Source organism: Coffea arabica, chromosome 4e (assembly GCF_036785885.1).
Source record: "Coffea arabica cultivar ET-39 chromosome 4e, Coffea Arabica ET-39 HiFi, whole genome shotgun sequence".
Taxonomy (NCBI): Eukaryota; Viridiplantae; Streptophyta; class Magnoliopsida; order Gentianales; family Rubiaceae; genus Coffea; species Coffea arabica.
In genome coordinates this window covers 14605744-14633594 of record NC_092317.1, presented here as the reverse complement: position 1 = coordinate 14633594, position 27851 = coordinate 14605744, and the positions used below count along the sequence as shown (strand labels likewise).

General features: G+C 40.1%; 1 protein-coding gene across 1 annotated transcript; it reads right to left on the bottom strand.

The window, feature by feature from the left end:
* Window positions 1-24680: 24680 nt before the first annotated feature.
* Window positions 24681-25316, bottom strand: LOC140005492 (uncharacterized). The gene is made up of 2 exons (XM_072046492.1): window positions 24975-25316; window positions 24681-24878 (listed from the first exon to the last, which is right to left on the bottom strand). Exons 1-2 carry the CDS (start codon window positions 25314-25316, stop codon window positions 24681-24683), a joined length of 540 nt encoding a protein of 179 aa, XP_071902593.1.
* Window positions 25317-27851: the final 2535 nt, after the last annotated feature.

The following is a 27851-nucleotide window of genomic DNA, read 5'->3' as shown; positions in this document are numbered from 1 at the left end:
GAAGTTCAAGGGCTGCAAAGGTAGCGAATTCTAGCCCCGATTCGACACACCTAAAGGTGTTTTTTCTAAAAATTTTTGAACGAAAGTTGTACCTCTTCAAGTGTAGATAGCGCAGCAATAAAGAAGTCGCCTAAATGACTCAAGTTGAGATCGGATTTTGATCTGAATGTGAGCAGGATGATCAACCCTAGCTCAAAAATTTTCTGGAAATTTTCTGCTCTTTTTTTCTTCTTCCTCTCTCTCTGTTTTATCTGTTTTCTCCCTTTTTCTGTTTTTCCGTCGCCTCCCCTTTTGTTTTCTTATCCTAATCCTACCTTTTGAAGGCTTCTATACCAAACAAGGGTTGCTAAACCCTCATCTCAATGGTTTATATGAAAGCTGGGTTTTTGTGGCATTTTAGGGCCATTAGATGGCTTTGATTTTAGAAATTTCTTGCTAAAGATCAATGGGTGAGGTGTCCCCTTATACTGAGGGGCTTGGATGGAAAAAACCGAGTGGAAATGGGATCAAATTTGTTGCTACAATTTCCTCCTTGTACTGGTTTCTGCTTCATACGAAGGAGGAAGAAAAATGTGCGCGTGCAAGTTCTTTTTTTTTTTTTTTACAAAATTTGATTTGATTTTTCTTTTTGTTTCCTTTCCCTTTTTTTCCTTTCTAATTTTCTAAAAACAAATTGAGATAATTTTCCTTTGAAAAAGTAAGAAATATAAATTAAAATAAAACAAAACAAAACAAAACAAAACAAAATGAATAGATAAAAATGAAATAGGAATAAAATAAGTGACACAAAAATTTTTGGTGTCTGCAATGACCATTTTTCTTTTTCTTTTTTGTCTTATTCATATGCTTTTTTTTTTTCAATATTTCTTTTTCTTCCTACTCTGTTCGTGTTACGATATACGAATTTTGGCAATGATGAGCTCAGAATTTATTTTCATACTTAAGATGCATAGTTATGGTCATATGAAAATTATTTAATTATCATAAAGAACTAAAAATGTATATATTTATCAAATAGTTTAAGTAGCTTTTGTTTTTATTATCAATCATCTTTTTTACAATAGATTTAAATTAATAATAGAAATTATGTATGTAGTAAAAATGTTTCAGTAACATTTTTTCTTCTTTTTCTTTCTTCTTTATCCTTAGTAATAATATGTTTTGATCGTTAAATATCTATGGTTATATAGCATTATACAATTATTTATTTTAAGAAACTAAAAGCTGCATATTATAAGTTAAGTAATTTTTATTTTATGAACTATTAAAGCATCATAAACAATTTATTAACAATTAATGCATAATAAAGAATTTTTTATAAAAAAAAGAAAGTAATCAATTACTTTGTACTAAAATATGGGGAAAATCATTCAAAACATTCTTCATATTTCTTAAAATAACTTCTTTTGTCCCTCACTTTTAAAAGTATACTCTTACGTCCCTTACAAATTCAGATTGGTCCAATTTGGTCCTAACCTAGGTTTCCGATTAGTTTTTGATCGGAATTCATCGCGTACCTTGCATGTGATCGTTTTTAGAGGCAAAATTGTCAAATCAAAATTTACATAATCCATCTATAATCCCTTACATTTTATAAAATGAATTGTTTCGTTACATTTCACAAAATAAATTTTTCACCCCGTTACAAAATAAAGTTTTCATAAGAAAACAACAATATATATCTAAACTAGAAATAAATTCTTTAGCACATTATTGTCAATAGTTATATATCATAATATGAAACAAATAGGAGAAATAAAAAATGAAAGGACTAACTCTATTATTGGCAATTCGATATTGAACCCACGGTGGTTAAACTTGGGTTAGGTAAGGAGGAGGTGAAGCAGATGTTTGGATACTTGGTGAATCGATGAATGAACTAGTTTAAATTGTGGATCACCAAAATAATGGCTCTATTTAGATAGTCACTTTATTGGAAAAATTTTGTGGATCATTTATTTAACAAGTTTTCTAGTTTCTTGTTTCCATATTCACCTTTTTGTATAGTGTATACCAGATTAAAAAAAATGGTACGATGTTTTTTCTTGTGGCCAGAGGGATCATATTGGTAAATTAGAGGGCCAAAAAGAACCTTTAAAAAATCCGATAATATGAGTATCATTAACTTTATCAAACATCCCCTCGGCATTTTGTCTATCAAAGAGCGACCACATAGACTTGCTTTGGAAAAACCAAACCTAGACATCCAATAACATCTATTGTACAAGAATTAATCTAGTGAACATAATACTCCTTAATTCCGAAAAATGAATTATGGTGATTAGTAACTCAAAAGCTAGTGCCTAAACAATATGAAAAGCACTAAAAAAATTTCCAGCAGCTATTGCAGTTGACACAGGTTACAAAAGTAACAGGACCACTTGGAGTCTGCAACTGAAGATAAGTGGTTTCTCTTTTCCGGCAACTTCCACACTTAAACTGGTCCGTAAACATGGGTGTTGGTTTTCTCAAGTGATCATAATTTGATTCCTCGTCCTCAGCAACCATCTTCTCATCGACCTCGATTGGCTCTGCAGAAGATGAATTGTTTGCTGCAGATTCGGCTGTAACATCATCAAGATCATTCTCAGCCTTTATCCCAGTACTCGAGATGCAGCAAGCCTCGAATTTCTTTATTGCCTTGTCGAGGGGATTTGACGGAAAGGAGCTGTCCATTCTTTTGATCTTTGACCAAGAAACAAGTCAGGCTAGAGAGGGATGATTTAAACGGCAGAATTGTTTCGATGTTCACTAGGGCTGCATGCCCTGGGCATCAATAAAAATTAGTATATATAGGACAAACTTTGACCAAACTAACTAGGATTTTGAATCAAATCCTACAAGGACTTGGTTTACTCCCCTTTTAGTTATAGTACGTAGAGTTGTTTACCCTATTGTTGGGAATTAAAATTTTATATGTACACGTATGTGTGTGCATTTATACTCTATCCGTTTGGGTAGGAATTACTGGCAAATACTAGAAATTTCAATTAATAGAATGCTTGGGATAAAAATAAAACAAAAAAGTTCAGGGGATTACATTAAAATTTTAAATGTTATGGGTTAACATTAAAATTTTAAACTTTTCTATCTTCTGGAATGGTGAAGACATCATTATTAACGTATGCATGGCTCTCCTTGCGTGCACCTTGTCAAATGCCAATTTGCATATTTACAGGATAAATTATTTTACAAATACTCAAGTGATAATAGGAAATAATTAGCTTAATTCTCAAATCCGTACAATTAGGACCACTACTACAAATAAATAGAAATTACTAGACACTACTTGTCGCACAAAAAGAAGATCTTCTCAAAAGAAAAATTAAGTTAATTTTTGAACAACAAAAATTTCAAACCGATCACAACCCTCAAATCCTTAGAATAATTCAACTAAGGTGCTCACCTTCATTATTATATAGTACTTGAGACCGCAATTGTATGGATTGTCAATACTTTCTTTAGAGGTGTTGGCATATTAAATCAAGCCTAAATATAGAAATTTTCATATAATTATTTAGCAGTGTTTTAGTCAAATTAAGGTTTTAGTGATACTATTAGAGTCAAGTCATGATAGTTTTATTATTTAGCAATTAGTACTTTATTAGAAAATTTATTGTGATTGGAAGACTTGTTTACAAGTCATCTAATCTATAAATAGATAGTCTTGTTATTGTTATTAGACGAGAAGAGTGAAATTTGATAGTCTTGTTGTTATGGTGTGTGATTAATATATTATTATTGGTATAATTCCTCTTCTCCCACACATATTTCTATGTGTATAAATTGCCTACCCATATATATTAATTGTATGTAATTTATCTCCTATATCTTTTTGATAGACTTTTTTGGATTCTACATCTGATACCAAAGCTCTAGATTCAAGAAATTGATGGTAGAGTGTCTGTGAACATTGAAGAATCATCCCGGATACAAGGTTAGTCCTGAGTGTTTTCTACATTCAGAGTTAGAGCATAAGAGTTGCTATGAGAAAGTCAGTTGATCAAGTTGGATGACAAGGTTGATCATTGAGTATCTAGTTGATGAAGATTGGACCATAAGATTGGTCTGAAAATTGTTAAATTGATTGTTGTTGTGAAGACAAAGATCGGAGAAAAATATTGTCATTTGAGTTGTGATTATAAAAATTACAAAGTGAATTGTAAATAAATTGACAATACATTATGCTACGAAAACAGTCTATCTAGAAGCGTGGATTATTTTAACAAATGAAAAATAAGTTGAGTAACGAGATAAATCTGTCTAGATGCATGGAATATTGCAGCAGCAAAAACTTAAAAATTTTAAAGTGATACCAGTAGAATTTGCAAGGGAGATTATTGATCGTGATGGTGGTAAACCTGATCTGAGAGAAAGCTTTACCCTTTTAACCATCCATCATGTTTGTAGTTAAGATAGAGAGGTAGTTGGGTGAACTTGGAACTATTGCAAACGCTAAGTCAAGCAATTGAGCTTGTGCAAAGAGCAGGACTAATTAAATTCAATAACTAAATCATCATTAAGACAATATGAATGCATTAAGATCAACTCCTGAACTTCCGCATGTGCAATTGAATTCATACAAAGGATGGGATGATTAGAATGAGCAATTATGGCATCTTTAAGACAGGAGTAATGCATGAGAGACGAGAAATCTCTTGAAAAGCATCTTTGAAGCATAACTACAAAACTTTTCCCCTTTTGTAGCATTTGTTAAGCAGATTTTTGAGGTATCTGCAACAATGGGCGTTGTTAATACAAAACATCATTGGTTCTGCTATTATGGTTCATACCATTGGTGGTTGTTCCTGATACGTTTCGAGACACGTAGCACGTTTGCCCAAGGATCTAGCGAGGTTGTCCAACACTTGGATTACGGAACCTAGAACCAAACGGACGACACGATTGGATTTAGGTTGTAGACGACACTCCGATGAAGGTGAATACTCCAAGGGAATAGGTCGGATGAACAATCAAGGACAGGACGCAAGATTGCTCAATAACCCTTGCCAAAGCAAGTTAAAGGCTCGAATTCTCTAGAAAGAAAACGAAAGTACTAAGAATTTTATTCATAAAACTTGTCTTTAACCTTACAAAACTAGCCTATTTATAGGCTAAAAGGTAACAAGCAAAATCCTAAAGAAACCTTAAGGGAAAGTCGGCCATCTTGCTCCCAGATGGGCCGGCCCATGCCTTCTACTAAGCAACTAGTCCAACTAAAATAACAATGACTAAGCCCCTACTTGGCCGACTCACAAAGAGACCCACTTGATTTTTCATGGGCTTGGATCAAGGTGTAAGTTGCTTGATTGTCTTTTCCCAAACCTTCAATATCTCTATGGGTTCCATGTTGATCTTGGACAACTCGAACAAGGGTTTGGAGGGATTCTTTGAAGAGCTTGGTCCGTGCCCATGTGACTGGGCCCAATGGGACTCGGACTGGGCTCTGGTCCATGCACACATCAGTCCCCTCCTCTTGTGGAGGATTTGTCCTCAAATCTGGACCCTCCTCGTCAAGAAATGGGCTTAGGTCCGCGACGTTGAATGTTGCACTAACATTATACTCCCCAGGTAGCTCCAATTTGTATGCGTTGTCATTGACCCTTTGGAGCACTCGAAATGGTCCATCACCTCTTGGGGATAATTTGCTGTGACGTTGCTTGGGGAATCGCTCTTTCCTCAAGTGTAGCCAGACCCAATCTCCAGGCTCGAAAATCATCTTGCGACGGTGCTTGTTGGTTTGCTGGATGTATTGCTGCGTACGCTTTTCAATGTTTGCTCTCACGGCTTCATGTAACCTGCGCACAAATTCAGCTTTCTTTTTCCCATCTAAGCTTGTGTACTCAGAGGAAGGTAAGGACACCAAATCAAGGGGGGTCAGGGGGTTGAAACCATAAACAATCTCAAAGGGAGAATATTGTGTTGCACTATGCACAGTGCGATTGTAGGCAAATTCAACATGAGGTAAGCACTCCTCCCAAGACTTAAGATTCTTCTTAATCAATGCTCGAAGTAAAGTGCCAAGTGTGCGATTGACAATCTCAGTTTGTCCATCACTTTGTGGATGACTAGTGGTGGAGAATAATAACCTAGTGCCCAGTTTGGACCACAAAATCTTCCAAAAGTAACTCAGGAACTTCATATCTCTGTCACTAACAATAGTCCTAGGCATGCCATGCAAACGGACAATCTCTTTAAAGAATAAATGAGCAATATGAGATGCATCGTCAGTTTTGTGACAAGGGATAAAATGAGCCATCTTAGAAAATCTATCAACCACCACAAATATGGAATCATTACCCCTTGGCGATCTAAGCAAATCCAGTACAAAGTTCATAGACAAGTCAACCCAGGGATGGTGAGGGATAGGTAATGGGGTATACAAGCCATATGGATTTGTCCTAGACTTTGCCTTGTGACAAGTAGCACACCTACCAACCATGCGTTCAACATCTCTATGCATATGGGGCCAGTAAAAGTGCTCTTGTAACATGGCCAGAGTGTGGCGACCCCACTTCCCCCTAAGGCGAACCAGAGGGTTGGCGGGCCGTCTGCCTAGTTCTCGCCAGGACTCACGCAAGCAAGCTAGCACAAATCCTTCCGAAGTATAACGTAATCTATTACAACATCGTTTCCCGCCAAATAGGCCGGTTTCTAGAATCACATTAACTTCAGAGATAACAGTGCCTTAAGATAGCCAACGTCGATACTTAAAATACTTTCCCGAATACAACCCAAGAAACAAAACATACAATTCAAATACATCCTTATAAGCCAAATAACAAATTCATACAAGTCACATACAAATCCAGGGTTTATACTTTTCCAGCTTCAAGCGACAACCCAAGGCAAAACTACATTGTTTAACTCAAATTACATTCATAAAAGTAAACAATCTAGTACTACTTCCGAGCACCTTTGGTCTCAAACCCTGTAAAAGAAAATCACAACGTGGGATGAGCTACACAGCCCAGTGAGTTTCCAAAACACTCTAATAGATCAAACAAATCAAGAAAGTTGTGCATATCATATGCATGGTTCGAGGTTACACAATGGCATGTTATCATGAGGTGATAATCATTACTCGGGTAATTGCTACTTTGAAAACACATATAAAAGTAGTACTTTTGCTGGTAACTTTACTATGAGTACAACTCATAAATTATCTAAAATCACTAACGTATTTTTGGAAGGAATGACCATGTGAATATATTTTCATGAATTTTTAGTCAAACAAATAGTGGCTCGTCTGACTAGAAGAACATTACAAGGATTGCTTCATCTCATAGATTAATGCTCATGAGGAGTCTTACCCGAGAAATGTCAACTAGGAGAGCAAAAAACATTATTAATAGTAAAGCAAGCACAAAAGGATACAGTATTCGGTCCACTTCCCGTCCTTATAACCCCGATTGGTAACTCTTTCGGTTGACTGGCCATCACCTTATCCCTCCAGTGGTAGTACTCGAGTATACCGAAACGGTTGTCCAGGATTCCAACCCACCCGACCGAGCCCAATCCTGGCTCGAGTAGGTCAGTAACCGAGGCAGGGCCCAAGTTCAGTTTATAGCTTACAACATGCACAGGTAACCAAGTAATTTGACAAAAAGTAAGATTCATCATTTGAATAGGTCGAGTGAGGTAAAGTACACACTCGCCTAACAATAATGGACAACTTCATATAACATGTGGTTCATGATAATCAAGTAACCAAGTAGATACTTAGCACGTAAGCACGTAAGCAATACAAGTTGATTTCATGGGAGCATGTAATTCACGGATATCGAATAATCATGTAGATTGGAAATCATGTGAGAGTCGAGAAGATTCACTCCACGACGTCACAACACCTGAGGTATTCACGAAAACATTTCACATAAGTCACCACTCGAAAGGCTAGTGTGATAAAGTACACACTGCTCACTTCGATGGATCAGAAATCATTTTTTTCCAATTATCACATATCAAGTCACGAAAACACTTTAACCAATTCATGTCGGTATGCACTGCAAATATACATTATTTATATAGGCATGAGTATTGGAAATACTTAACACATAGTACTTAGCACTTAATAAGCATGAATAAGCATGTCCTAGACTTATTCAATTACGTATTCCTATATGGAACACTCACCTAGTCAAACAAGCGCGATAGGTCTCAAACAAGCGTTTTAGGTGTCCGTTCCGAGTTCCTCTTGGAGATCTCCTCGATTGCCTGAGCAAACAATAATTCAGGTACCACTCAATATCGCTATGAATTCTCTAGTTTTCGATGAAGATTGTACGCTAGTGCAATCTAAGAAATTAACACGGAGACGAGCCTAAGAATTCGTGTAACTCGAGGTTCAAAAGTGGATTTTAAAACACAAGACAAATCTGATTTCCATCTCTGGATTCAAATGTAAAACAATCAAATGATATTGAAAGAAGTGAAGAGTTCGAAACCCCTTAGTTTTCTTTAAGTTAGAAAATTTCAGATTTAATAAGTAATCTTTGAAAAAGCATATCTTACTCTCTATAAGCCCAAAATTGGAAAACTTGGTACTCTTGGAAACCTCTTTGAAAGTACTAAAAGTTCCTAGAATACACTTTTCCATGATTCTAAATGGAAGATAGTCAAAAATGGGCTCAAAGTTACTGTTTTGGTTTATAAGGCAGTTTTAAGTTGATTTTTGGCCAACTTTGAAAATTCGGCAAAATTCACTTGATTGGAACTAGCTTTTTAAATTTGATACCCTTTTAGAGTCGCAATCCAAGTTTACAGTAAAACAAGCGGAATGAGCAACGGAGTTTTGAGCACCAAGATACGGTAGCTCAAAGTTACTAAAAGTTTCCTGTTAAACAAGGGTTTTTCCAAAATCAAGTCTCGAACTTTGGTAATTTATTTGACCCATGAAACGGTATCGGAATAACCCCATAATTATCAGTATAATACTACCATATAAGAGTTGTTCCTCTACCAAATTTCATAAAAAAATAAGCACGGAAAGTCGCTTAACAAAATCACTCAAGTTTCCAAAATTTTAAGGCAAAGCTGCCTTGTATATGAAAATTTCCTTTTTCCAAACTTTTGACCAAGGAAAAATCCTCTAAACATGGTTCATTTGTTTAGCGAAGTCTAAAGAACGTTCATGGTACCTTTGGTGGGTGTTTAACTCCAAGAAATTTAATTATCAAGTCTATACCAAACCTTGCATCAAATCTGTCTAAAATCAGGGTTTCCAAGAGCAGGGCAGGTTCCGTATTTTGATCACAAATCACTCAAATTAATTCAGAATTGGGCATGGTTTAAGGCGTTGGAAAATACATTCATAAATCTATAGTTTCACAGGAGAAATCATTTTGAAGTTCGGCGCGCAACTAGCTCGAATTCGAGCCACAAGTTGCAGCCTCAGCATTTTGTTCTTGTAAAATAGAGAAACAGAACATCCGACTTAAAATGGTTGGTTCGGCTCACGTACATGGAACCAGAATGTGCATTTTATACCGTCGGAAAGGTTGGAATGTCTAGTTTCAAATGCCGCTGAAGGCACTCGATTTCGACATCGGAGCTCAAAATTATGGTCGAAATACGAAAGCTGGTCAGAGCATTTCGGAAATAGTTCCAGATTTGCTAGCTTTGTGAAATCAATTTATTTGACCAACCAAACCTCAATATTTTTCAATGAAACTTTGTACACCGTATATTCAACATATCAACATGATGTACAAGTCATGAAACCCTCAGAATTTTGCAAAATGGGGTGCGATTAAAACAGGGCAAATCTGAACATTTTTGAACTATGCATCTCTTGGAGTCTAGACTAGCTAGGTATCATTAATCTACCTATTTAAACACTAAACTAGCATTATATCCATCATCAATCCAAGGGTGGGAGTTCATAGAGCCCACCATCAAAATTTTCCGACACGAAATGAAACAAATAACATGTGATTTTGGCAAATAATTCCCCCACAATAAATCTGTCATCGGCTAAACAGAATTTCCAGCAGCTAATTGGTCATAAAACCAACTTTTTACTCGGCTAATACATGATATTAAGTACTCAAATTTGTCATGCAAACACTTAACTAGTTAATTAAGATTTCCAGTTCAAAACCAGATTCAAACAGCGATTATAATCATCTAATACAAATCCAGAAATTTGTCCAATTAGCCTCGGATGAACATATATGTAGCAGATTTCTATTTCATTTTATTTTTCTGATTTAAACCCATTAATTAACTACATGCAGAGCTTAATTATCTTGTAATTAACTAGTTAATCATGGTTAGAGGCTCAAAACAGCAAAATTATACCAAATGAAGTTGCATTATTCAAGTCAAGCTCTCGGCAGTCTCAAATTCTTACGCATAACAGATTTTTCTTTCCTAAACTACTCATTCCGGCTGTCTAAACTCAACATGCAAGGCTATATCTAGCTTAATCATCTTGTTTTTGGTTGGTTAAACACATAATTAAGCTCAGATTGTCACAGGGAAACAAAAATAAAGCTGCATCTTCAACTCAGCTTCTCGGCAGAAACATTTACTTCCAAAACAGATTTTTCTAAACTTTGATTTCATCATCCGACTGCACAAACAACACATGCATGCCCCTAGATGGCTCAATCTACCTCTGATCAACCCAAAATAGTCCAGAAAATTACCTCAGAACAACTCAGCTCACGCACAAGAAATCTGAAAAAAATTTCTGTTCTCCCTTTCGGCTCTCGGCTCGCTCGTGACTGGAGATTGGTTTGGATTTCAGTGGCTGCAACTGGTGGAGATTAAAGCTGGATTACAGCCGGTTGATGATGCAGAAATGGATGGAACTCGCTCACGGCTTCTCTCTGGTTTCACTCTAGCTCACAGACAGAAATTTGGAAGTGTTGCAGCTCGCAGATTGCAGCTCTCAAGGTTTTTTTTTTTCCTTTGCTCTCGGATGAAGCTGTTTCCTCACTCTCTCTGTCAATACTCACGATGAAGGTGGAGTGCGGTGGTGGTTTGTGATACAGAAATGAAGAGGAAGAAAGATGGGTGCCACGGTTTTGAGAAGGAGGTTGAGTGTTGAGATGATAGAAAATTCTATTGGCCGGATGGTGCGGTGCTTATGATGCTGTCCGAGGGATTGTTTGGTTTTGCATGGTAATGTTGTGGTTGTATGGGGGGCATTTTAGTCTTTTCACTTTTCTTCCTAACCTCTACTTAAATTCTCAATTCTAACTTAATTTCAAAATTTACCTCCAAATATAATTTGAATGCCTAATAAAATACTAATCTCGGAAAGATTCGATTGTCGAGATTTTAACGTCCTAAGTATACTAAGTGTACTTGTAATGGTTTTTGTCTAAAATATATCGACTTCGTCTTGATGCTAAGGTTCCCGTTAGCACTTAATCATTATTAACGCTTAAGATTAGCTATCGGAATTCAAAGAAATTAATTGTTAAATCAATACAATAAATTACCTTCGAAATATGAATTTACTGAACAAAACTAAAAAATTTAATAGTTTAGCACAATGATTTTATTTTGTACATAAGATTTATTTCTATGCACTTATTTAAAAACAATTAGATTTAATGCTAAAATTTATTAAAGAATTCTAATACGAATGAAATATGCACTGATATTTATATATATATATTTTCAGGGTTCTCACATCCTACCCTCCTTAAAGAGAATTTCGTCCTCGAAATTCATACCTTCTGAAATCTCGGATAACCCTGAACCGTGTGGTGTGATCATGTCATGTGTTCGTTCAGACGCCACTGGTCGGTTCCTCCTTCCATTGACTTGTCGAGGGACAGTTCCATTTCCCTGTTGAGCAGTAGTTTCTCGTGGATACCTCCTTGAACAGTCGTGAACTTTATGGCTGGTACTTCCACATCCCATACACTTTTGTCCCTTTAGCCAACAGTTTTCTTCAGTGTGATTCGTCCTTCCACAATATCCACAAATTGGGCGAGATGTTGTGGCCTGACTTGCTTGCGAGGTTTTCTTTGATCGTGTTTGTCCTACTGAAGTCCCTCACGACATAGTTCCTTTTGGTTCCTTTATCATAAGTGGTGCAGGAGGTAACAGTCCTACTCCATCCAATTCTTTTCTAACTTTGGGTGGTGGTTCATTTTCTCCTAGTGTACTATCAGATGCATCTCTTTTCCTTACTTGAAAAGCTCTCAGTTGCGATTTTGTACTTTCTACCCTTTGCGCTTTTTCGAGGGCGTCACTAAACGTTTCAACCTGTGCTGCGGCAATGGCATCTTGAATTTCCAAATCTAATCCTTGGATAAATCGTCTTATTCTCTTCCGTTCAGTAACCACCAATTCTGGGGCATATGTAGATAATTTCGTAAAGCGTGTTTCATACTCAGCTACACTTAAAGTTCCTTGACGAAGCTTTATGAAATCATCTTCTCTCTTTTCTTGGACTAGTGGTTGAAGGAATTTTCCATTAAATTCTAGGACAAAGTTCATCCAAGTTCTCGGAGTTTGTTCCCTTTCCCACTTATTTTTTATAACATTCCACCATGCTCGAGCCGGTCCTTCAAGTTGGAACACAGCAAAGTTACTTCTCTCTCCTCGGAATAGTCTAGTGCATCAAATATATTTCTTATATTTTTCAACCAACTCTCGGCTATATCGGGGTTTGAACCTCCAGAAAATTTAGGAGGGAAAAACTTTTGAAATCTCTCTAAAGCCTTATCCTCCCCTATTTCTCGGTTTTCAAGTTGGTTCATTTGTCCAATTTCCTGGCCTTGTTGGGGTACCAATCGCTCTAATATGTCTGTCATGCGAGTCAAAACTAACCCAATTTGGTTTTCTACCCCAACCCTAGGTTCAGCGTTTCGGTCGGCGGTAGGTTCTTTATCTCCTTCTTGATTTTGAGGTCGTCTGGGTTGACGTCCACGTCGTCGTCTCCCAGCTTCCATTCTCACAACTAATCTATACAAATATGTGCAAATGGCTCACTAAACTAAGAATTATCTATGCACACGTATATTTAACAATTTTCAAAATGAGCAATAAAACTATATTCACAGATAACATTTTCACAAATAGCACATTAACAGTTAACATAGAATTTAAACTAGTCTCAATTAGGTTGCATACCATTACAAAATTAGAGCTAATCAAGTCATAATACAAGTTGAAATCAAAGGTCATTTATCCAAAGTTTAGAAATCTTTAGCAAGCCAGCCAATAACTAAAATGCATTCATCTCCAAGAATAACCAACCTTGGGATTTCTAGTTAAAGCCTCAAGTACTATTTTCAAACTCAGAGAATATGTACAATTGGCTCACTTAAGCGTCAAGTGGGAACCAAGTCAATTCGCACTAGGACTGGCCATCTCCAGATGCAAATCAACTCAATCACCACCGTTCCTCAAAGAAAATTTCACAAAATGTCTCACTCAAGCAATCGATCCAAGATTCACATTCAATTTCATACATATACTTACAAAGATTACGAGCCTAGAGGATACCTCGAATCTTACGATTTACCCAGTCAAATTCGATCTTATAGATATCAGCTAATGCTAATGTTCAAGAAACTCAACTATCACTTCTCAAATCAATTCTCACACAATTCTCTTCAGTTTCTTACAATATAAGAAACCCTAGTGTGCAAACCTACTTAAAAACAAACACTTCAGTATTACTCAATCGATCATCAAGTATTAAGATCACACTCCACTTACTAGACAATCAAACTCCACAGTTCGGCATCTTATGCTTAAAGCCTAAGATACACTACAAAGATCTAGAGCCTAAGCTCTGATACCACCTGTGGCGACCCCACTTCCCCCTAAGGCGAACCAGAGGGTTGGCGGGCCATCTGCCTAGCTCTTGCCAGGACTCACGCAAGCAAGCTAGTACAAATCCTTCCGAAGTATAACATAATCTATTACAACATCGTTTCCCTCCAAATAGGCCGGTTTCTAGAATCACATTAACTTCAGAGATAACAGTGCCTTAAGATAGCCAACGTCGATACTTAAAATACTTTCCCGAATACAACCCAAGAAACAAAACATACAATTCAAATACATCCTTACAAGCCAAATAACAAATTCATAAAAGCCACATACAAATCCAGGGTTTACACTTTTCCAGCTTCAAGCGGCAACCCAAGGCAAAACTACATTGTTTAACTCAAATTACATTCATAAAAGTAAACAATCTAGTACTACCTCCGAGCACCTTTGGTCTCAAACCCTGTAAAAGAAAATCACAACGTGGGATGAGCTAAAATATATCACCTTTGTACTTGTAATGGTTTTGTCTAAAATATATCGACTTCGTCTTGATGCTAAGGTTCCCGTTAGCACTTAATCATTATTAACGCTTAAGATTAGCTATCGGAATTCAAAGAAATTAATTGTTAAATCAATACAATAAATTACCTTCGAAATATGAATTTAATGAACAAAACTAAGAAATTTAATATTTTAGCACAATGATTTTATTTTGTACATAAGATTTATTTCTACGCACTTATTTAAAAACAATTAGATTTAATGCTAAAATTTATTAAAGAATTCTATTACGAATGAAATATGCACTGATATTTATATATATATATTTTCAGGGTTCTTATACAGAGTCTTGGCAATGCCAAAGTGGCCCATGAGACCACCACTATGTGCCTCTCGAATCAAAAGGTCACAAATGGAAGAGTTAGGCACACACAGTTTATCTATATGGAATAGAAATCCATCATGCAAAAGTACTTTCCATGCGGGTTCTTAACACAAGCAGCATAGATATCACCAAAGTCGTGATCATTCGTGTAGAGTTCCTTATCCATTTCGAACCCGAGTAACTTGGCATCAAGACAGGCAAGCAAGGAGTGTCTACGTGACAAGGCATCAGCAACCACATTTGTCTTGCCAGTCTTGTACTTAATCACATAAGAGAAGGTGTCAATGAAACTTACCCATTTGGCATGTCTCTTGCTTAACTTGGGTTGCCCTTTGAGGTACTTCAATGACTCGTAATCAGTGTGCATCACGAACTCCCGAGGGCGAAGGTAATGTTGCCAGGTCTCCAAGGCCCTCACTAAGGCGTACAACTCCTTGTCGTACGTAGGGTAGTTTAATAAAGCTCCTCCCAACTTCTCGCTAAAGAAGGTGCACGGCCTCTTGTCTTGCATGAGGACTGCTCCAATACCTACACCAGAAGCATCACATTCAATTTCAAAGGTCTTGTTAAAGTTTGGTAATGCTAACACAGGTGCATGTGTGAGTGTGTCCTTGAGGGCGATGAATGCTTGTTCTTGTGATTCTCCCCAATGGAACTTGTCATTCTTCTTTGTTACGGCGGTCAGCGGGGCGGCAATGGTGCTAAAATTTTTGACAAAACGCCGGTAAAAGCCCGCCAATCCCAGAAAGCTGAGCACGTCAGGGACGGATGTGGGGGTTGGCCATTGCTCGATGGCCTCAATCTTGGATTTGTCCACCTTGATGCCCTGCGAACTTACCACATAGCCTACAAACACAAGCTCGTTAGTACAAAAGGTGCACTTCTTGAGGTTAGCGTATAGACGCGCCTGTCGAAGTGTCTCAAGAACTAATCGTACATGCTCCAAGTGCTCATGCTCACTACGACTATAGATCAGGATGTCATCAAAGTAAACAATGACAAATTTGCCAATAAAATGTCTCAAAACATGGTTCATTAGTCGCATGAAGGTGCTAGGGGCATTAGTCAAACCAAAAGGCATGACTAGCCACTCATAGAGACCATGTTTGGTTTTGAAGGCTGTTTTTCACTCATCGCCTTCTTTCATCCTAATTTGATGATAGCCACTCCTTAAGTCGATTTTAGTGAAAATAATAGCACCATCGAGTTCATCAAGCATATCATCAAGTCTAGGAATGAGATGCCGATATTTGACAGTGATAGCATTTACAGCCCTGCAGTCAGTGCACATGCGCCAAATACCATCCTTTTTGGGGACAAGGACCACAGGCACAGCGCAAGGACTTAGACTCTCTTTCACCCAACCCTTACCTAGTAGGCCATCAACTTGCCTTTGAAGCTCCTTGGTCTCCTCAGGGCCCATGCGGTAGGCAGGTTTGTTGGGTAGTGGTGCTCCAAGAATGAGGTCGATTTGGTGCTCAATCTCTCGAATGGGTGGTAAGCCATCAGGGACTTCGTCGGGGAAAACATCCTCAAATTCCTGCAAAAGAGCAACCATACTCGCAGGCAATGCCTTATCGAGTTCAGCAACATCTAAAAGCACATGTTTGCAAATCATGAGAAGTACAGGCTGATCAGAATTGACAACTTTCCTAACGTCCTTAATGAGTGGTGTGAGGTGCAGTGATCATGTTTTGCTTCCTAGTGGCAGGTGCAGTGAGTGATTTGTCACGCGTAACACTAGGTGTGCTCCTTTGACCCTTGGTCGATGGCTTACTTGCAGGAGTAGAGCCGTTGCCAGGGTCGACCGCCTTTTGTTTCCTCCTTTGACGGTCTTGTTCACACTCTCTTTGTAGCTTAAGTTGGTCCTCATACACTTGTGCAGGTGTGAGTGGTGTGAGAACCTTGCGTTTGCCATCATGCAAGAGTGTGTACTTGTTGGCCCTTCCGTCGAATGTGACGTGCTTGTCAAATTGCCAGGGTCGACCCAAGATAACATGGGTAGCATGCATAGGCACGACGTCACAAACAACTTCATCGGTGTAAGTCCCAATGGAAAAAGGAATGCGTACCTGTTTGAAAACACGTACCTCTCCTTCCTCGTTCAACCAGTGGAGGCGATAAGGGTGTGGGTGTCTAGTGGTTGGAAGCCCTAAGCTCTCAACCATGAGTAAGCTTGCCACATTTGTGCAACTCCCACCGTCGATGATGAGGCTACACACCTTGTCACCTACTTTGCAACGGGTGTAAAATAGATTCTCCCGTTGTAGCTGCTCGTCCTCCTTAACTCGGACGGTTAGCACTCGTCGTGCCACCAAACACCCTACTTCCCCTTGTGTAGGCGAGCAGTCTTCCTCAGCAGAGTCGTCACCCAGGCAGTCGCCTTTGGTCAATTCGGGTAGCTCCTCACAGTCGTCGTCATCGGACACGATCTCGCCAGTGTGAGTGATTAGCATGACCCGTTGGTTTGGACATTGAGATTGAATATGCCCAAACCCTTGTCACTTAAAACATTTGATGTCCCTACTCCTAGTTTTAGGAGTCTCTTGTGGTGCCTTAGAAGTAGACCTGGACACATCGGAAACCTTGTTAGGTGTAGAATAGGCATTACGGGTAGAGGCGTTACCTTGGATTCGGGTAGAAGAGGTTGGTGTAGTCGCACTTCCAACTTCGTGGGTCGCTCTTAGTGGTTGGTTGCCCCTCCATGAAGTGGTGTTAGAAGATTGGAAAGTATGGGCTCCTCGTCTTAATTTCTTTCCCCGCTCGGCCTTAATAGCGAGTTCTAGAAGGTCGTGCATGTCCAAGTAATGTTGGAGCTCCAAGGCTTCTTGAAGGTCAAGATTAAGACCTCTAAGAAACCTCGCCATCGTGGCTTCATTGTCTTCTTGAATGTTGGCCCTCATCATGGCCATCTCGATTTTTTTGTAGTAGTCCTCCACACTCATGTTGCCTTGCATGAGGGTTTGAAACTTAGAGTGGAGATCGCGATTGTTGTAGTTAGGAACAAATCGCTTGCGCATCAGTGCCTTGAGTTCTCGCCAAGTCCGGACACGTGGTTCTCCCATCCTCCTCCTATTGGTCCTCACTTGGTCCCACCAAACTAGTGCGTAGTCGGTGAACTCCACGGTGGAAATTTTAACCTTTTGTTCCTCGCTGTAGTCGTAGCAGTCGAAGACCATCTCGATACGGCCTTCCCACTCCAAGTAAGTTTCAGGGTCACTTTTGCTTTTGAATGCGGAGACTTGAATCTTAAGCCCCTTGAGTTCGTTCTTGGGCGTGTCCCTTGTAGGCCTCCCGGGCCGCTCCTCATCCTCACTAGCGGAGTAATCTTCGCCATTTGCCTCTTTGGTGCTGTGGTTACTCCGGTTATGGGATCTAGAACGAGAGCCTCGTGTAAGGCTCCTGGACAACTCGTCAAAGCGAGTGTGTAACGTCGTCTCCATTTGTTGCTCACTGATTCGCCTGAGCTCATTCTTCATCGCGGCAAATAACAATGAGGGATCGGTGGTTGCTTGTTTTTGCTCCATGTCTTTCTTGATGCCCCTGCAAAGGTTAGTAACAAGCAAAGAAAGTGCAAATATAATCCTCACTTCACTCCCTTAGTGTATCCCTCACGCTCATGTGTAGTGCTCAATTCGCTCTATTAGACTTACCAAGTACCTTACCTATCGGTTTAGGTAGTTGAGAAATGTTGCTCGAGTCCAATAATCGTCACCAACTTTTTCCCACAAAAGTAAACAAGAGTGAAGGACACAATTTGGATGAGATTTTGTGAAGGGAAGGACGGTTTTGGAAGCTTTATGGGCGGTGGACAGATTTGGAATTAATGCCAAGTAGGAAACTCTAGGATTCCTAAGATGTAGGAGTGGTTTCCTAAAGTGGGTGAGAGAATCTAGGAGAGTATCCTAAAATAGGTGAGAAAATATAGGGAAGTGTCCAAGAGTTATTCAAGTTTGTTTGCTTAGTCTCCTAAACCAAATTGGAAAGCAAGTTAGAGTTGGAAACTCCTTTGAAGACCTTTCTTAAGCAACTTCCTAATCCTTCTCCAAAACAGATTCGGTCCCTTCTCTCTCTTACCCGCAAACTTCCAGAAATTTACCTCTTAAACCCAACCCAAGGTCGGTTAGTCTTGCCCTAAAATTCCCCTTTCACAGCCGCACAATTTACACCCACACAAACCGGATTTGGTAGCTTGGTTTTCAACCAATTTGGGTCTTCAAAATTTCCAGATTTCTTCCCTCCTAACTCCTTCCCAAAGTCGGCTAACCCTCCTATAAAACTCCCTCTCTCACAGCCGCAACCTGCCAAGCAATTCGGCTCTCTCTCTACTCCCAACCAGATTTTAATTCGGCCTCTTCCCCCCCCCCCCCCAAGATAGGTTGGTCTTTGATCAAGGCAATGGCTTCCCAAGGTGACGCGAGTAATGTTACTCAAGAATTTCCCAAGCGACTTGCTCAAGAAACTCCCAAGAAATACACTCCCAAAACAAGAAAGCCTCATATGGATGCAAGATCTTACAAGAAACTTTTTATATGAAGGGAAGTGCAAGTCTTCAAACCCCAAGATAATCAAGACCCTCAAGAATCCCAAAAGGTGACACAAGTGATCAAGATCCAAAGTGATCAAGATTTTCAAGAGAGGTTGGCCAAAACTTTTGAATTCTTTACTTCTACTTGCTGTAATTTTCTGGTTTGGGTTAACAGACAGATTTGGCAATAATAATACGGCTTCCTTCTTGTTTTCTTGTTGTCTGAATGCCCCCTTTTCCCCTTTTTTTTTTCCCCTTGCGTTTCTATTTTTTTTTTTTTTAACTTAAGGACAACACAAGTTCTTGGCCGAATGAGTAAACATCCCAGAAAATAAGGTCAGCCCTCAACACGCAAGAACACACAACCCAACTTCCTCAAACTAGCAAGATTTCTTCAAGACTTTCAAGAATTTCAAGATAGTGATCAAGAACTTCAAGAACCTTAGAAACCTTGTAGATTTCTTCAAGATTCACCAACCCAACAAGTTTTTACCCCAAATTAGTTTAGACAAGGTAAGCAAACAGCTCGGACAAGCAAACAATTCTTGGACAGATTCGACAACCAAAAGAAACCCTAGCCGCGCAAAACCCTAGCCGCACCTTTTTCCCTCTCTTTTTTTTTGTGTTTTTTTTTTCTTTCTGTAGTTTCGGCTAGGACCAAAAGCTGGGCAGAATTGATGCAACAAGAGTACAAGGTCTGGTCAGATTGGAACTAGCAACAATACGCACAACTTTGGACCAGAATTGGGGTGTTCAACGAACGAGTTCGCGACTCAAAATACTACCAAGTGACGATCAGATTCGCAGCACTACTTGGACAGAAATTTTCCTACCAAGCTATGGCTCAAATCAAGGTCAGATTGGTGACAATCTACAACCAGAATTTAGAAGCAAAGCGACACACAAGTAGCGGACAGAATTTTCAATGAAACGACGCACAAGGACCAATACACTACACGGTCAGAATTTTTTTTTTTTTTGAACGGACGCAAACAAGATACGGACAGATTGGACACGACAACAATAAGCAACTAAACGGACAGAATTGAACAACAAAGTCACGCCTGATTTGACGCAACAAAACACAAAATTGCGGACAAAATTTTTTTTTTTTTTTTACACAAGGCAGCGGAACTTAAGACAAATAACGGATATAACGGAAGGTACCTCAACCAAAGCTCTGAAGCCAACTGATACGTTCCTCAATCAACACGTTTCGAGATACGTAGCACGTTTGCCCAAGGATCTAGCAAGGTTGTCCAATGCTTGGATTGCGGAACCTAGAACCAAACGGACGACACGATTGGATTTAGGTGGTAGACGACACTCCGATGAAGGTGAATACTCCAGGGGAATAGGTCGGATGAACAATCAAGGACAGGGCGCAAGATTGCTCAATAACCCTTGCCAAAGCAAGTTAAAGGCTCGAATTCTCTAGAAAGAAAACGAAAGTACTAAGAATTTTATTCATAAAACTTGTCTTTAACCTTACAAAGCTAGCCTATTTATAGGCTAAAAGGTAACAAGCAAAACCCTAAAGAAACCCTAAGGGAAAGTCGGCCATCTTGCTCCCAGATGGGCCGGCCCATGCCTTCTACTAAGCAACTAGTCCAACTAAAATAACAATGACTAAGGCCCTACTTGGCCGACTCACAAAGAGGCTCACTTGATTCTTCATGGGCTTGGATCAAGGTGTAAGTTGCTTGATTGTCTTTTCCCAAGCCTTCAATATCTCTATGGGCTCCATGTTGATCTTGGACAACTCGAACAAGGGCTTGGAGGGATTCTTTGAAGAGCTTGGCCCGTGCCCGTGTGACTGGGCCCAATGGGACTCGGACTGGGTTCTGGTCCATGCACACATCAGTTCCTCTTTCTTTTTCCCTTTCCTTTCCTTGTGGTTTCCGTTTCAACCATTTGTGAAATATATGCTTATTTAGCTACTCTCCTCCCTCTATGTTCCTTGATTAGATTTGTTAAAGTTCATCTTTTGTTATTTAAGTTCTTTGATATAGAAATTTGAAGCTCCTTTTTCCATATTAGCATTGTTATATATGTATAATAAGATATCAATGGGTTGTATCTTTTTTTTTTTTGGAATTTGCTTTTGTTTAATTGTTCCAGTTTTGGTGGAAGCATGTTTAACAAATCGTTGGATCTTGATGATCCCACTATTTAGCAGGTTTGCTTTTCAAAAGGCTTAAGTCAAGTATTATTTAGTCTTTATTTTATAGGAGTAGATATGCAAATCAAAAAGCTATAATACCAATGTGATATCATCACTTTAGTAGCCTTAATTCCTCTTTTTTTTCGGCACTAGGTTCCCTCATTTTTAAGAAAACAGTGTTTTTAATTCTATACAAAATCATGCTTTATTTCATAGTAAATTTATCGATTTTTTTTATTACAAACACTTTTTATTTCATTGCAACAAATAATAGGTTCCTGTCACATACGTCTAATTTTCCGAACAGAAGGCATTCCTAATCTATCCAGTCTAATTGCCCCGCGAGCCAGCCTCGGGAGCTTATGAAAGTCGTCATAAACCTTGACCTGCTGCTTAGGATGAGATATGCCTACATTGGATAATAAATCAGCAACTTTATTAGCCTTCCGGAAGCAATGTGAGAATCGGGCAGGGTCCTCGACTAAACGCCAAATCTGTCGGATTTCTCTTCGGATCTGCCACGGGCACTGAATGCGCCACTGGAGAACCCCAACTAAGACCAATGAGTCCGATTGCACCCATAGATTAATAAAGCCTCGGTGAACACACGTTTGAAGGTGAATAAGAAGGGCGAACGTCTCCGCGCGAAGACAAGTAGTTTCCCCAAAGAAAGCCGAAAACGCAACCAGAGGCATCCCAGTTGAATCCCGAAGAACCCCTCATCTCCACTCACTCCTGGATTACCTTTGGAACAACCATCCATATTAAACACCAGACCCCCCATCGCCTTCGCCTCCCAGCGAACAAGTTTAAAGTCAAATACCCTGGTAGTCAAATTCGACCAATCAAACAACTGGCAGAATGTTTGCACCCCAAGCTTTTGTTTGAAGTGGATCTCCACAATGGATTTGACTTCCGAGAAGATGAATTGACAAATGACAGTAGACCGCATTTGTTTCCCCTCAAACACTGCTTTATTTCTAGCCTTCCAAATGTGCCAACAGATAAAATTTGGAAGGATAAGGCAAATAAGACGCCGAGTCGCAGACTCTTGTGACCGCAACCACCAGTCGACTATGCGAGCTTGCAATGAAGAGCCCGGGGAGTTCAAACCGCACAAATCTCCAAAATAAGATCAGACCTCTGACGCTACGTGACCACTGGCAAACACATGCTCAATAGATTCCTCAGACGCACCATGATAGCAAAAACATTTAGAAGGCAAATGGAACCCAAGCCTGCATAAAGCATCCAGCAGTGGCAGCCTCCCCATCAATAGGCGCAACATAAAGAATGACACTTTCAAAGGGAGGCGAGGATGCCAAACCTTAGAGAAAACTACCGACGTGTTACGGGCCTGTCGGACATCCCGAAAAGCAGATGCTAATGTGAATGTACCAGACGTCGATGGCACCCAAATGACTTCATCTGCACACCCTCCGTCAGGGACCAGGTACTGTAAGATGGAGGGAACAATGTCCCCTGGCAAGGTTCGAAACAGAAGACTTGCGTCCCAGTGCCCATCGGTAATAAAATTACAAAACGAGAGAGACAGATCAACTGGTGCTCTAAGAAATAAAGCGTCATTGCCTAGCCAGTTATCGTACCAAAAGTGACACGACCCGTCATTGACTAACCATACCATGGAAAGCTCCACGTGTCGGCTCACGTTTAACATACGCCTCCAGACCGCCGAATCCGTCAATCTCATCTCTGCTTGACAAGGATGGACCATTCTGCAATACTTAGCATGCATGAAAGCAGCCCACAGTGACGTTCCCGTGCGGAAACTCCACCATAGTTTACACGAGAAAGCTGTGTAGACGTCCCTTAGCCTCCGAAACCCTACCCCATCCTCCTCAACCGGGTAACACAGTTGAGTCCACCGTATCCAGTGAAACTTCGACTCTTTGGCCGTTGACCCCCACAAAAAATTCAAGCAAACCTGCTCTATGGATTTAAAAACCGAGGTAGGAATCATAGCAGCGGATAGCAAAGGTACTAGCATTGATGACAACACATGCTTGATCAAAACCATCTTGCCCCCTGCAGACAAAAACTTCGATTTCCATGACAAGACCCGTCCAAGGATAGACTGACACACTGCTCCATAATACGAAGATTTACACCTCTCAAAATAAAGAGGAAACCCTAGACAGCGGATAGGGAAAGGCTGCCAAGTAAACCCCGTGACACGTTCAATCACCCTTCTTCTAGCCAGGGACAATGACGGATGAACCAATTAGCCACTTTTTTGAGCACTTATCAACTGGCCTGAGCACCGTTGATACATCTCCAACACCTGCATAATGTCCTTCAGAGAGGAGGAGGACCCATTCGCAAAAATAAGCACATCATCCGCGAACGCCAAATGAGTTATAGAGGGACAGCCAAATGGAACTTTAAACCCCAAGAAACCTGATTGCACCATGAGGGCGTTTAAGCCTCTCGACAAGACCTCGGCCCCTATAATAAATAATGCAAACGACAATGGGTCACTCTGACATAACCCTCTCATAGATTTAAAGAATCCGTGCGAAGACCCATTGATAATTACTGAAAACCAAACATTAGACAATAGCCGCCATACCATATCTATGAAACACTCCCCAAAGCCAAACCTCCGCGAGACACCAATAATATACAACCAAGATACCCTGTCATAAGTTTTGAACATGTCTAACTTCAGAACGACGTTGCCACCCTTAGCTTTTTTCCCAATACCCGACACCACCTCTTGAGCTAGTAGGTAATTCTCTGAAATATTGCGGCCCTTAACAAACCCTGACTGCTGGGGGGAAATAATCCTTGGCAAGACACCAGCCACTCTGTCAACCAAGATTCTGGATAACAACTTGTTAAAGAAGTTACACAGGCTAATCGGTCTAAATTGAGAGAGATCCTGAGGATTGGAGACTTTAGGAAGCAGCACGATCGAGGTAGAGGTGATGAAGCGAGGTAGTTCTGCCTCACAGAAAAAGCTGAGTACCGCATTATAAACATCCTGAGCAATAACCTCCCATGCAAAGGTGTACAATTTACCTGTGAATCCATCAGGACCCGCTGCACTGTCCCCATCCATTGCCCTTACCACTTGATACCTCCTTAATAGTAGGAACTACCTCAAACATGCGATTGTCCTCCGTTGTAATCAAGGGTGGAATGAGGTGCAACATATCAGAAGCAGCCTCCAACGGTCCATCAAACAGATTAGAAAAGTACGTGATTACCTCACTTGCTATTTCAGCATCCGTCTCCACCCAATCACTGTTGGACTTCTTTATTCGATGTATCATCCCTTGAACCCGTCTCTGCCTTACCACCGCATGAAAATACCTTAAATTACGATCTCCACTTCAAAGCCATTTAACTCGTGCCTTTTGACTCCAGTACTGCTCTTCAATAGACAAAGCATAACGTAGCTCCGCTTGAGCCTTCCTGAGTTCAACTTGACCCGCTTCCGAATCATCATGATCCACAGCCTCCTCAGCCCTTTGTACCGCATGCTCCGTCTCACGAACAGCATCGAACACATTTCCAAAACATTGCTTGTTCTAGACCTGAATAGCCCTCCTCGTCGCCAATAATTTAGAGCACAAAACACGCAATGGAGAACCACTTGCTTCTTGACCTCAGGCATGTCTAATCACCTCCAAAAGGTCTGGTTTAGTTGTCCAGACATTCAAGAATTGGAAAGGCCTTGGCTTATTGTCAATCCGAGATGCAAACGAAATCTTCAACGGCGCATGGTCCGAGGGATGTCTCGCCAAGTAAACAACAAAGATGGCTGTAGAAAAATCCAAACATTTCCCATTGACTAACAGCCTGTCCAGTCTCTTTGAAACTCTAGCTCTACCTCTCCGATTATTACACCACGTGAAGCTAGGCCCTGAAAAGCCCACATCAAAAACCCTAGCCTCCTCCAAGAAGGACATAAACTCCACCCCCTCAGCTACAGCAAACGGTTGGCCTCCCCATTTTTCATGAGCCATTATGACATTAAAATCCCCCCCAAATGCACTATTGTAGAGAGCTAGGCTTATCCGCTACTAGGTTGCTCCAAAGTTCCCTTCGCTCCTCCACGGAGCACTTTGCATGAACAAAAGACATTATAATTGACCCCGGCATCAATGGAGATTGCACAAAAAGAGATAAATGTTGACCCGAATTACCAACCATGGAACACACGAAAGGACTATTGTAGAACACCCAAATATCTCCCGAGCAGTTCACAAGCACAAAGTCAAAATGTAAACGTAATCGAATGGATTCAATTCTAGACACATCTAGTTTGGGTTCACATATTGCAACGAACTTAGCCTGATGAGACTTTACTAATTTAATCAATCGTCTCAGATTAGGGGCTTTAGCCACCCCTCTAATATTCCAAAAGATGCCACTAATCATGAGGTAATACCTGAAAGGAGTTATGGGAAGATGTCGCAGACCGAAGCTGTCTATCAGAGGGAATATGAGCGCGCAAACCCTTTCCTCTCGCTTGCTTGGAACCTCTCTCAACTGCCTCAGATTGGTCAATGTTCAAAGCCACCACCGCTGACTCCCCTACCCTCTCTTGTCGAACAACCAGCCGTGGGGATAGATTCCCTGCCACAGTCGATAACTCAATGTCGACGTCCCCTTGTTCATCGTGAGGCACCTCCTCCCTCCCACTCAAATCGACAACCAAACTCCCCAGCTCGCTGTTGTGCAGCAGAATCAGCTGCCCCGTGGCAGCCTGCTGTGTATCGCGCACCCCTTGCTCCCCTTCCAGCTTCCCCTCCCTTCCATCACATGCAACCTGGCCCTCCTGCCCAGCAGTAACCGTAGCCCCTGTAGCATCCTACCCACTCTCCCGTAGTTGCACACAAAAGGCGTTGGATCGCACGCCCTCCATCCCAGCCTCCACTTGCCCCGTCAAGGCTCCATCTGTCGCAAAAGGAGCTATGGGTCGATCCCAATCTGGTGCGCCATCGACCTGCCCAGTGCTCTGCAGCAGTGTCAATGTCGCATCAGCAAAAAGAACGGGAATTTGATAAGTTTTTGCATATTTTCAAGCAACTACATATTAATATTCCTCCTCTTGATGCTATTGTGCAAATTCCATCCTATGCTTGATTTTTGAAGGGTATGATGTCTCACAAAAGAAAGTTTGTGGATAATAAGGTAATTGTATTAATAAAGAAATGCAGTGTAGTCATTCAAAACAAACTCTCTCCTAATTCGTGTGGGAGGTTTCTTGTAGCTTTTGCGGATTCTTTTGGCTGTGTGGACTCTTTGCAGGCGGAGGCTCGCGCTCTACTCTTGGGGCTTCAATTGGGGCGACAAGTAGGGGTCTCCCGTTTAATCGTTGAGTCTGACTGTCTGGTTTTGATTAATTGTTTAAGGAGGGAATGGGGAGTCCCCGCTGGGATTCGGCCTATTGTTCGTGCTATTTGGCTGGGTGAGCCAAGTTCTCACCAGTTCTGTCATTGCTACCGGGAGGGGAATACAGTGGCGGATTCGCTAGCAGCATATGGGGCCATGTCAGGCACTCGAGTTATTTTCACTAAGGGCTCACAGTTGCCGACTCGTACTAGGGGGCTTTTGGCTTTGGATTTGCAGAGTTTTTGTAACTTCTGTTTTTCTTTTAGGGGTTAAGGCTTTTGCTTTAACCTGGGCTATGTTCTCAGTCTTAGATTAATAAAATTACCTTTAATAAAAAAAAAGTTGAAGATTAAAAAAAAAAAAAAAGGATCTTGGTAGTTTTTCTATACCTTGCACTATTAGTAATATTGAGTTTTCAAATGTTTTATGTGATTTAGATGTAAGTGTATCTTTGATCCCTTCGTCTAGTACTAGAAAATTAAGGTTAACTGAATTAAAGACTACTAAGATTACATTACAATTGGTGGATAGGACAATTAAGTATCATATAGGTGTACTACAAAATGTGCTCAAAAAAATTGAAAAATTTTGTTATACCAATAGATTTTGTTGTCTTAGATATGGAAGAGGATGTGAACATGCTTATAATATTAGGTAGACCATTTCTTGCCATTGCTGGTACTTTAATTGATGTACAAGAACGTAAGATTTTATTTGGAGTGAATGGTGAAATTATGGTTTTTAATTTGTCCAATGGAAAGTGCATTCACCCTACTAACTCTATCTAGGAGGATTCATAGGTTACTATAGCTACTCATGAGACAGAGCAAAAGGAAAAAAAAATACTTTTTATTATCATGAGAAGCATGACCAAAGCATGAAAGGATTGAAGGATGACAATTTCAGTACGGAAGTTGAGCACTTTCCTCAATTTGATAATGTGAAAATTGATACCTTGAGTGAACTTTAGAAGGGTAAGTATTCCCATCCATACAATGTTGATGAACATTATTTTGATCAAACTAACAATCATTCTAGGCATTTGATGTTGTTGGATAAAAGAGAGCAATGTCCTACTCATTACACAAAAGGATGGTTTTGGGAACTCTAACCCTTGGTGAAAATTTAGTCCTCTCTTTTTTAATTGAAAAGTTCGAAGAATG